The 11,621-nt window shown below is 37.9% G+C and overlaps 1 protein-coding gene across 1 annotated transcript in view; it reads left to right on the top strand.

Moving 5' to 3' along the window:
* The window catches only part of Samsn1 (SAM domain, SH3 domain and nuclear localization signals 1), a 49,386-nt gene extending 40,519 nt beyond the window's left edge, over positions 1 to 8,867 (top strand). Inside the window, exon 8 of the mRNA XM_021209847.1 lies at positions 8,027 to 8,867. Within this exon, the coding sequence (XP_021065506.1) occupies positions 8,027 to 8,226 (200 nt within the window). The 3' untranslated portion in view covers positions 8,227 to 8,867. The remainder of the gene's footprint in view (positions 1 to 8,026) is intronic.
* Positions 8,868 to 11,621: the final 2,754 nt, after the last annotated feature.

Below are 11,621 nucleotides of genomic sequence, written 5' to 3'. Positions count from 1 at the left end.
AGAGGAGAGAAGAGAAGAGAAGAGAAGAGAAGAGAAGAGAAGAGAAGAGAAGAGAAGAGAAGAGAAGAGAAGAGAAGAGAAGAGAAGAGAAGAGGAGAAGAGAAGAGGAGAAGAGAAGAGAAGAGGAGAGAAGAGAAGAGGAGAGAAGAGAAGAGGAGACCAAGAGAGAAATAAGAAGAGAGAAACAGAGAAATAGAAAGAAATAGAAAGAGACAGAGATGCAGAGAGAAATGGAGAGACTGAAACAAAGAGACAGAGACAGACACACAGAGAAAGAGACAGAGACAGACACACAAAGAGACAGAGACAGACAGAGAGACAGAGAAACAGAAAGAGAGACATACAGTTAGTGTTGAAGAAAAGTGGCAATATCATTACCTCCCCCCTGAGAGGGAAGAAGCTACTGTAAGCTGTCTTGCAGCAGGGTTTGTGAAGTGAAAGGCATGGGTTCCAGAAAACAGTGTTTTCAGGGACAAACAGTATTCAGAAGGTGCCACCCAAGGGAAGATAGTGTCATCCATATCCACTTCACTTCTTCATCTGTATCTCTCATTACCTGTCTATGCTAGCCAGAGATGACTTACGGAGTTAACGATCTGAGAGCTGGATGCAATTTTATCAACTTCTGACTCAAAAATATTACTTGGCAAGGTAGAAAAACTAAAGCATGAATAGTTAAGTAGATTTTTCGAGCCCATATATCTGGGACTTCGTTCTCCACACCTCTGAGATTATGCATGTCTAAGACTTTCCTGGTCTCCAAAAATAAAAAACCATTGTCTAGAAACATTGTGTAGCATTCACTGTTAGACATCCAGAAAGGACGAATCCCGGAAATGACTTCCCCAAACGAGACTGTAGGGCGTAGTAATTGAAAGTCAAGAGATGCTAATTACTCAACAAGAACCTCTTCTGTGTAAGCATACACACCAAGACTCTACGTTCAGGAGACAAACTATAGAGAAATGCAGCTATGACTTGTGTCACTTTCAACAGACAACTGTGAGGTTATTCTTATTTTAACTTTATGATATAAAGTAATGTTAGAATACACATGTCAAAAAGATGCATTTCATGTGTTAGGCTTCTCTGACTGAAAGCTATTTATCTTATATGAAATGGCTTCACTTAAGAAATAAAGAAGAATGACTTGTATTTGGTGATAAGATGGTGAATTCTGATGACGTGGCACCATGCCACAAGGGCTTATGTTTATCTATCCGACTTTGTGAATCACATCTTCTACAACCAAGCTGAAGATTAAATGCACAACCTTCATGTTCCTTGAATGATAAGGACCTTGAATATATGGCTATATAAAAATGCAGCATCATTAAAAAGAAAAACCAATGCAGTTCATAGTCAGACTAAAAATAGCTCTTTGAAGAGAATGGGCCACATGAATTACCCTCCTTTTATGCATGTCACTGTAGTGTTATCATTGAGTCTGAACAGCTCAGCGAGGCCAGTTAATGCCTCTGTTTTTCCATTGTTGAGTTGAACATTTGGAGAGTTTTGGCTTTTCCAGTCATTCAATATAAAAATTAAGCAAACTGGGCATGTGTCTTAGGTGTTAAAACCTTGTGATAAGCCCTGTGTGAATCTTTAATATATAGGGAGTTTGAAGAGGACAGGCAATAGAACGGTGTGGGTAACAGCAATTTAAAATTGAGAAAAACAAAACAAAGCAAAACAAAAAACAAAACAAAACAAAACAAAAAAACCCAAACAACTTAGATTTTCTTGGCCCAGAAATAGACAGTACTGCTCTTACTTTGACCTTTAAATTGTAAACTGGATTAAATATTTTAGGCTACTGCATGGCAGGAGGCACAATTTTTCTCCAACTAGCTGATAGAAGGGTAGTTGAGAGGTATTTGAGCTGATCACAGGGTTACTGCTGGAGGACAATATTGACTCTAGGGTTCTGCAGTCCCAGCGGGACAATCAGAGGTATTCAAAAATTACTCCCACATTGCATCATCTCTGAACACAATAAGCTCATTGGCTCTTTAGCTTAGAAGTGCAGATAAAGTACAAGACAAAAAGTGGGTCTGTGACCCAGCTCTCAGGAGAACAGAAAATGCAGGCTTTGTTTACTTGGTGCTTATAAGGATTCCTGTAGTTATGATGAGATTTTTAAAATTGAATTAATTTATTTGTTTTTACTTATTCACTTTACATCCCTCTCACCGTGCACCTCCCCATCATCCCCGCTTATAATTTCTCCCCTCCCCCTCCCACCTAAAGTCTCTGTGATGTGCTTCCTCTCCCACTGAGGTCAGATAAGGCAGCTCAGCTAGAAGAACATATCCCACTTACAGGCAACAGCTTTGGGGATAGCCCCCCTTCCAGTTGTTTGAGACCCAAAAGACAACCAAGCTGCATATCTGCTATGTAGGTGTGGGGAGGCCTAGGTCCAGCCCATTTATATTCTTTGGTTGGTGGTTCAGACACTGAGAGACCTATGGAGCCAGATTAGTTGATTCTGTTGGTCTTCCTCTGATTTTCCTATCCTCTTTGGGGCCGCAATCCTTCCTCCTATTCTTCCTTCAAAATTAATCTCTGCTTTGGTAGGAAACGTTCCCATTAACTTGGAGAGCATAATGGTGTGTGTGTGTGTGTGTGTGTGTGTGTGTGTGTGTGTGTGTGCTTTCCTGGAGGTACTCTACAAATAAACATTTATAGCCCCCAAATCTTACTCAGAAATGTTTCTGTAGAATAAAACAGTTATCTGCTGTTTATAATCTATAGTTTCTGTTTCTTCTACAGTTTCTTTCCGTAGTTTTGGAATTATGTTGATGTGTCCTAAAATGTGTCTACCAAAATAAGTACAATGGTCCTTAGTGTAAAAGGGTGATGGAAATATCTTTCTTTCTTACATTCAGGGCTAATTAAATTTTAAATTGAAAACTAATAGTAACAAAACAAGCCAACTTCAGAGACTTGCTACTCTGGATATTTTAGGTACTTGTAAGTTTTGATTTCGGTGCCAAGTGAGGAGGAAGGGTAAAGGGTGGGTTGTGTGCCAGCTGGTTGGCACCGGCTGTGGTCACAGCGGCTCCTCATTGCTCTACCACCCCCAGTTGTGCCTTCCTGCCTGCCCAAGTGCATGCAGAGCAAATGGGAGGGCCCTGTCAGGAGCTGGAACGCGAGCTGCCAGAGGGGAGATCTGTAGTGATGCCAGACAATCGTCCAGCAGTTGGTCCAGCGGCTTGCCAGTCTAACCTGGTGTCTAGCTCCTGACATGTGTACGTGGGGTTTGTAACCCACCTGGCATATTATTTGATTTTTGATTCAAAAAAGATACACATTTTTAAAAAAGATACAATAATTGCTCACATACATTAGTCGAGGAGATGGACAGATGTTTTATTGGCATTTGTTTATACTCACATGCACATACACATGCATAATTTAGTATATTTCTGGTCATAGCTGTTTGGCTTTAGGATTTAATTTCTTGAGATTTATTTTTATTGTTACTATCTGAGGTTTCATTTATGACAAATAGCATATCCTACATAATAGAAATAAATTGACATCAAAGCATTTTTACCCTTTCTTTAAAGAGTAATTTCTAGTGAAAAGAATTTTCTCATCAGTAACTTAAAAATTACTGTAAGCTCTCTCTCTCTCTCTCTCTCTCTCTCTCTCTCTCTCTCTCTCTCTCTCTGTGTGTGTGTGTGTGTGTGTGTGTGTGTGTCAGAGAGAGAGAGAGAGAGAGAGAGAGATTCTTGTATTTGCTTTTATTCTACAATGTGACTGACCTAGCCTAGGCATGGCTTTGAAATGGTCACCTCAGTCAAACAAGATAAAATCATCTAAAACATGAAAACTGAAAACGTGCTTTTCTAAAGCCCCTAGTCCTGCTTCTTATCTAGTAGGAGTCTCACAAATGCTTACAGACTTGATATATACTGAGTGAGGATTCGAAGTAAAGAGACATATGAATGAGGAAGAGTTTTGCCTGGTGATGTAAACTGAAGTTGCCTGCCGGCCCACCTTGCATGTGTGAGTTCTGCAAACTGGCAAATGAAAAGTCTGAGATGTGGTCAAGATTTATTTCATGGACATGCTAGTGATACATGCACATGTGCGCAAGAGTGCAAATAACTTTTGGAAAGCAACTGTATATACAATTGAAGCTTTAATGTATGGATAGTTTATATAGAGAAAAATTCAAGGTATAGGATTTTTCCATTGAAGTCTATTAAAAAACACTAGCTTAAACACGAGTAGGTCTAGTTAACAACTTAAAATGCTATCAATTAATTTGTTATGAGAGTTAAGACATACCCTAAAAACAAGGTATTTTGAAGGTTTTAAGAGCCTGATATTGGTCTGTGTACCGATATGAACGTATGTCCATAACATTAAATGATCCATTCTGGTTTTATTGTTGCCGTGGCTGTCACTGACATGAGGAAACTAAAGGGAACAAAGAGTTTGGTCTTAACAGTTGAGACTATAGAATTGCTGAGTTTCAGTGTTAGAGACTCAAATGCAGCTCAACTCTGAATGGGTTTGTAACCATCCTAAAATATATGTGCCTGTCTCTCTTCAATGGTGATGGAGCAGAGACACAGAAAGGTTCATAAAGCACACAATGCCTTTATTCCTTCCAAGAGTTCATAAACATCCCTTTTGGTCACCTTTAGTTTATTTAGCTAGCGTAAATATTATTTTGTTAGTGTAAAACCACTTTCCATTAATAACTTACTTTGGTCAGGCAGTTGGTGGTCACGGAATTGTTTCGTTTTGTTCTGTTTTGTTTTTTACCTTTAAAACAAAGAAAACAGTAAAGTTCAAACCCTAGGAAGTTTTGGGTTAAAAAAACCTGAAACGTCAAGCAAAACTGGGAAGTTCTTTCCTTTGCTGAACCTTAAACTTTAAAAAAAAAAAAAAAAAAAAAAAAAAAAAAAGATAAGTATTATTATTTATTAATTTCTCCTCCCCCTTCCTCCCAGTTCCTTGCCCCCACCTCCTCTCTGCCTGTCCCCTCCTTCCCCTTCTTCATTTCTCTTCAGAAAAGTACTGGTCTTGCCTGGATATCCACCAAGCATGATCTATCATATTGAAGAAAGACTAGACATCTCCCCTCATCTTGGGCTAGGTGAGGCGACCCAGTGTGAGGAACAGGATCACAGAAAGCAGGCAAATGAGTCAGAGAGAGCCCCTACTACCGCTGTAGTTTACCATATATTCAGAAGCCTAGGGCAGATTTGTGCAGGCTCTCCGGTTATGGGTTCAGTCTCAGTGAGCCCTTATGAGCCAGGTTCGGTGGCTCCCTGGTTTTTCTTGTAACCCCGACCCCTCACCCCCAACCCTGGCTCCTACAATCCTTCCACCCAGTGGGAATCCCGAACTCTGCCTAATGCTTGGCTGTGGGTCTCTGCATCTGCTTCCATCAGAATGTAAAACTTTTTAACGTGTCAGAATTGGGAGGATTGCTTTCCTTAGAGACTGGGATGCTCCTCCTAGGAAAAGGATCAAGTTTTATGTCTTTAAAGTGTTCATCACTTTAGGTATAATTGAGACTGCCTACACTTAATTAATTAAATGTCATAACTCCAATATAATTATTTTATGATAATTATATTAGCTGTCTTAGGTCTTAATCACTAGGCCATTTTTCAACATTGATGGCAATCTTAAATCTTTGATTTTTGATTCACCAACCATATATAATTCTCTAAAATTTTTGGTGCAAAATAAAATATTTTTTAAATAATCTTTTCTTAGCATGGTAATTTCATTTTCATTATGTTGCATATATAACCGAATTTTAAACTTTATTGTGGCTATTGATTGATTGCAATAAGAGAAACATATCAATAATTACTAATAGTTCACCATACTCACATTTGAAAATGCATGGTCTTTGGGAAATTTTCAAAGCATTCTGTGGCTATGAGTAAACTATACTATTTTAACCTCTCCATTATCTAAAAATAAAATATAAAAATATTACAGATATCTGAAATAACAGAAAATTAACCTAATATTTGAATACTTCCACTTGTTTACTAATTATATGAATATATACTCTTAAATAGTTTGAATAACACAGTATAGAAAATATGTGTTATTTTGTTTTTGTTGTTGTTTTGTTTTTAACATATCACCAGAAATGTTTCATTATGTAAAGATACACTCTGAAGTACCCTGGGAAGTCCATAATTTTGGCATTAAACTGTTTCTTTTTTACAAGGTTTCTTTTTTGTTATTTGCCTGGTTAGCTGAGATGATTGGACCACAGGACATAGCTGATGTAGGTTGTGGTTTCCATTTCTAGGTAGGCCAGTTAGCCTCACTCTGTTTTGCTGACAGAAATGACAAAAGTGAGTTAGAAAGAAAATATGAATGCAGTCCTGTGAGCTTATTCTCTCTGTAAGCAAAAAAAGAAAACCCAAAACAAATAAGATAACAACAGCTGCCTAAGACCAGCACTTCTAGCAATCTCCGACATTAGTTTCAAGATAAAAAGAACAAGGAACTGTGGCCCTCTAAATGCAAAGCTGGGGTACTAAGGAGTCGTCCTCTCCACGGTGCTGTATAATGACCTGCCTTTTCTTTTTATAGTTACAGTTGAGGGGCTCCAGCTGATAACCTGCCTGAAATTATTGCAGGCCTGGTGGGAGGCATCTGAGGAGAACAGTCATGTTTTCACTTGACGAGGAAACCATTAGCAAATCACTGCTGTTCTGTAAATTACTGTGCTGCTTAATGTTCAGACTGGGAAGCGACTCTCTTTTTCATAAAAATTGCAGAGGCAAAGGGCTCTCACAGTAACAAACTTGTATTTAAAACAAAGCCACCCCTACAGGTCAGAGACAGGAGACAGCAGTTCTCAGGTGGAAACCAAACAAATGTTCTTTCATTACTAAAACAATGATGGGCTCTGGGAAGGTCTGCTTCATGGACTGTTTTGTAACCATCTGTGGAGAGTGTGAGGAAGAAGAAAACAGAAGCTTAAGTGTTTTGTTTTCCTTTAGTTTTTTGTTTGTTTGTTTGTTTTCTTTTTTGTTTTTTTTGTTTTTTGTTTGTTTTTTTGTTTGTTTTTAAAGAAAAGGGTAATTGATTTTGGAAATCAAAGGCCTTTGAGCCGCAGTTGTTTATCTTCAGAAATTCTCAACAAATTCTACTCAACCTGACTAGGACACCGGGGCCAGGAGCAAATGACTCTTACGATTCCAAGTTTTGCTTAGAATTTTGTTCTGAACAGAAGTAGGGCTTTTCATTTTACATTGAGGTAATAGGCCCACAGTTAAAATTCGGCCTTTTACTCAAGTTTTACAAGTCATTATTCTAAAATGTAATTTTTTTTTGTATATAAAAGTGCTTTAGTGAACCAATCACAAAATAAACTATGGTTAATCAGAATTATAAAGAAGCATAAACAATTAAAGTTTCATAAAGTAGTTCTGGGAAATTTGGAATTATATACTCAAAAAGTTGCCTCTTTTCCTTATGTTTATTTTATAGTGAATGCAGATGTGGGGCAGTTTTGAATATTTCAAATAGTACTAGCTAAATTCTAAGTATTTAAAGACCTGTTCTATAGTTGCTGACAGTGAGTAAGCTTTTAGTTACATATCCACATATTCATAATTCCAGAACATCACTTGAATTACACTTCAAACTACACATGACTTTTTCTAATGATCCCTTAAGATATAGTTGGACCAGGTGTCTGTCATACTGTGGATACAATCTGCTTTCTTTGGCAACATACTATTAATGTAAATGGAGCGTCCACATTGGACTTTGATCATATAGACAGTACACATGAATAACATACAACTCAAAGTAAAGAGTGATGAACGGTCGCTGACATCCGAGAGTTTGAACTTCTGAGTATGCCATTCTTATTTATAACAAATTAATGGGTATTTCATTTGCAGGAGATTCCATTGTAATAAACACAAGATTGGAGTAATTTAAGGAGGATAATGTTTGAAGGTGACAGTCACATAAAAGTTGCCGTGGCTCTTCCTAACCTGGTCATCTTTTCCATTTACAGCTGCTGCAGAGCATGAAAAGGAATCTGTGCCTCCGTCCTCAAACCAAGACATCTTAAGTGAATCACAGTTAGAGGACTACCCAAGGGACTCTGGGTGTTATATCTCATCGGAAAACTCAGATAACGGCAAAGAGGATCTGGAGTCAGAAAATCTGTCTGACATGGTACAGAAGATTGCCATCACAGAATCCAGTGACTGAACACACACTCTCATGTCCACACCCGCAGCCAAATTCCATTTGAACTCTTTGTACGCTACAGGATCAAATGGAAGGTTTCCGAATGCAAAGTGTTTCGATCCGAACGATTGTGCGTGCAAATTTATATTTCTCACTTACCAACGAGTGTGCATAAAATGTATATTTATTAAATACTATGTGTTAAAGTTTACCTGCCTATATTAGAAAAAAAAGATATAATGCAAGCCCATGTGTGGTATGTACTGCATTTATCTCTATTTTATAAGTGTAAAAAAAATGTAGACATGGAGACCATGTACTAATATATATTATTGGATTTTTTTATAGAAGTTTTAGTTGAACTAATTTCTATAGGTAGAATATATACTCATTTTTTTGAAGTACTGGGAAAATGGAGACTGAAATTAGAGACTTTGTTGCATTCAAAGATGGAGTTTTAGTAAGTAACAATTTTCTGTTTCTTCACTCTGTTATCTGATATGAAGATGGAGTTAACAATACACTGTCTGTTTCGGTCAAGCAAACAGTTGGTCAAATTGTAGAGGTGCATAGTAAAAAAAGATGTCTTATCTTTTCATGTAAATATTTTTAATTTTCTATATCCTAATAATAACAAAATAAACTATGTACATATTGTACCTTTTAGACTGAAGTTATTTGAAGCATTTTAATATAATTTAAAGTAAGTTTCTGTTAGATCATATTGTACAGTCAGTCCCAGGTAGGACAGTGCAGTGATTCCCAAACCATCTTCTAACTCCAGGTCCATGTTACTGAACTTGGTAAACACTCCAGACTTCAGCTTGATGTGCCAAAACCTTTCATTTTACCCATAAAAATTGCCTTGCTTCTTTTATTTTGACCTAACTTTTTTTTTTTTTCGAAACAAGGAGCTACTCACTGAAATAGAAAGTCATTTTTTTTCTTTGCTCTTCATGTATCTTCCTCAGACAAATTCACTTATGAAGTCCTGTGGATGCTACCTCTAGAAAGCCTTGCATATCCATAGCACCCCATTCATATTCAGGGCTGCTATGACAGTTTGGACTCCGGTGTGGAATGCTGTAACATCTTTCCAATCAATATCCCACCTTCACATCCATCCCTACACAGCCTCTAGAACAATCTTTATGACTCCGATAAAATCATCCCGCTTGCTTGAAGGATTTGATGGCCTCTCGTTAATTTTAGCACAACATGTAAATGTACATAAGTTCTTTGCCAAGTACTTTTAACCTTTCTTGTGAGTCCTCTCTCTGACCCCACCTTTCAGTGCACAATCTGACCATACCAATCTACTAACAGGCTTCCAAATTCACTGTTCTCTCCATGAATCTCCACGTGCTAGCTATTTTTCCATTGCCTACCCTGACATTTTGTTTCCGCTGAATCGTCCCTCTACTCTGTCCCGAAACTACCATAAAAGAGTTGCCTGGCCTGTGGAGGTTTTGTGAACCCCTTCTGTATTTTCCTCTGAGTGTTTTCACATCTCTTTCTATATGGCTGGTTACAGAAATTCTCGATTTATTTACATGGCAGCTCATTTTACACTGTGATTGCCTTGTGATAGAATGTACTTGCCTAGGCTTTGAGTACCCAGTGTGGAGTCAAACCTATTAGAGAAGGAACACTTGGAGAATAGGTGCTAGAGTATAATGAGCTTGGCAATTATTTTCCATATGAAACTGGAATAGTGTCTTTTATATCAGTTAGTAAGTCACTCATAACCACTTATAGATGAATGCCTCCAAGTTACCTAAAAGGTTTTAAAGAAAATGTGGAGTTGGAGAGATGACTCGGTGCTTAAGAGTGCTTGCTCCTCAATCATGAGGTCCTGAGACTGGATCAGGATAACCAAGAGGGGTGGCTCACAAGCATTTGTAAATCCAACTCCAAGGGAACAGATACTCTAGAGATTCTGGCCTCCGTGAATATCCCCCCACCTACACACACACACAGAGAAACACACAAACAGACCCACACATAGAGACACATACATACATACACACACATCTTAAAAAATGAAATAAATAAAAGGTAATAAAACTCAGGCAAGTTAAAATATTCTGAATGCTGAAAACAACACAATAGTGTTAGTCTCCGGCGTTTTTAACACCCCTAATTTCCCCAACATCACCCCTAATCTCGCCAACATCACCGCATCAAGTGTGATGCATGGGATACCTCCCTTTCCTTCCCAGCAAACCTGGCGTTTCCTGACTGTGGTGACTACTCTTAGCAGACTAGTCTAAAAACTGCTCTTGGACACAGCACAGGCACTGACATCATCAATTTTTAAACTGTCCTACCCCTACTCTCTCATGTTGTTTAAGAGAATGTAACTTATTTTTTATGGCAATGCAAAGAAATTCTAGATTGGAAAGTAACTACGGAATAACAAAAGAATGCCAGTCTCCTCTTAATGAGTTAAACTCTTTCCCAATTTCTTTTTGTTTTTTTTTTTTTCTTTTTCTTTTTCTTTTTCCCAATTTTTATTAGGTATTTACTTCATTTACATTTTAAATTCTTTCCCAATTTCTATCCCTTGAAAATGAAAGTTTCATGCCAGTTGAGGATTTAGGGATATTCTAAAGAGGCTTTGGGGGAGATAACAGCAAAGAAAGTCTGAGTTCTTACAGAAGGGAGAAGAGAGAAAAATTAAAAACAAAAAAAAAAAAAAACAACAAAATAAACAAACAAAACCTGAAAGTGTTAAGTAGCCAGGAGAAAGAGCTGATGAGGACACATGTACAGGAATGAGTCTGGCATCAGTCTGATCAGTGCCAAAGAGGCTAAATCAGAAGGAAAGCAGACTCGCACCCACTGCCCATTCACAGAGCACTCACCGGAGCAATGCAGAAAAACAAGAAAGACCTTATCCAAAGCCAGTGACCCAAGGGAATGCTATGTCCCTTTTGTGCTTTTTCTAGAAGAAAGTCTGGGCTCTTTAAGAGCAGATGAGAAGAGAGTCAGAAAGCCATGAAGTTAATATTTACAGGATATTCTTATTGGCTCTGTAGGTTTAAACCTGGCAAGATGCCCAATCACATTCATTATTTAGACTTGTTCAATAAAGGTCTTTTGAACCAAAGAATGAGCATCAGGAAGACAGCAGAATCTACCTGTTTGAACTAGTAGTTCACAGGTAGCTTTATACAGCTATAAAACGTCTCTAGTGTGCAGTGATTAACTTATCCCAGAGGTTTCTGATAATAGCAAATTTAGCTATGACAGTAGATAAGGTTAGAGAAATTTTATTCCCACTAAATAAATAAAGCGTTCTAATATGAAAGCAATATTCACTCCTTGGGGTTGAATCCTACAGTCCTACAGGCAAGAACTGTATCACTCCTGCCCCTCTGTCTCTCTCTGTCTCTGTCTCTGTCTCTGTCTCT

This window comes from Mus pahari, chromosome 12, assembly GCF_900095145.1.
Source record: "Mus pahari chromosome 12, PAHARI_EIJ_v1.1, whole genome shotgun sequence".
NCBI lineage: Eukaryota > Metazoa > Chordata > Mammalia > Rodentia > Muridae > Mus > Mus pahari.
This window is presented reverse-complemented; position numbering and strand designations above follow the sequence as displayed.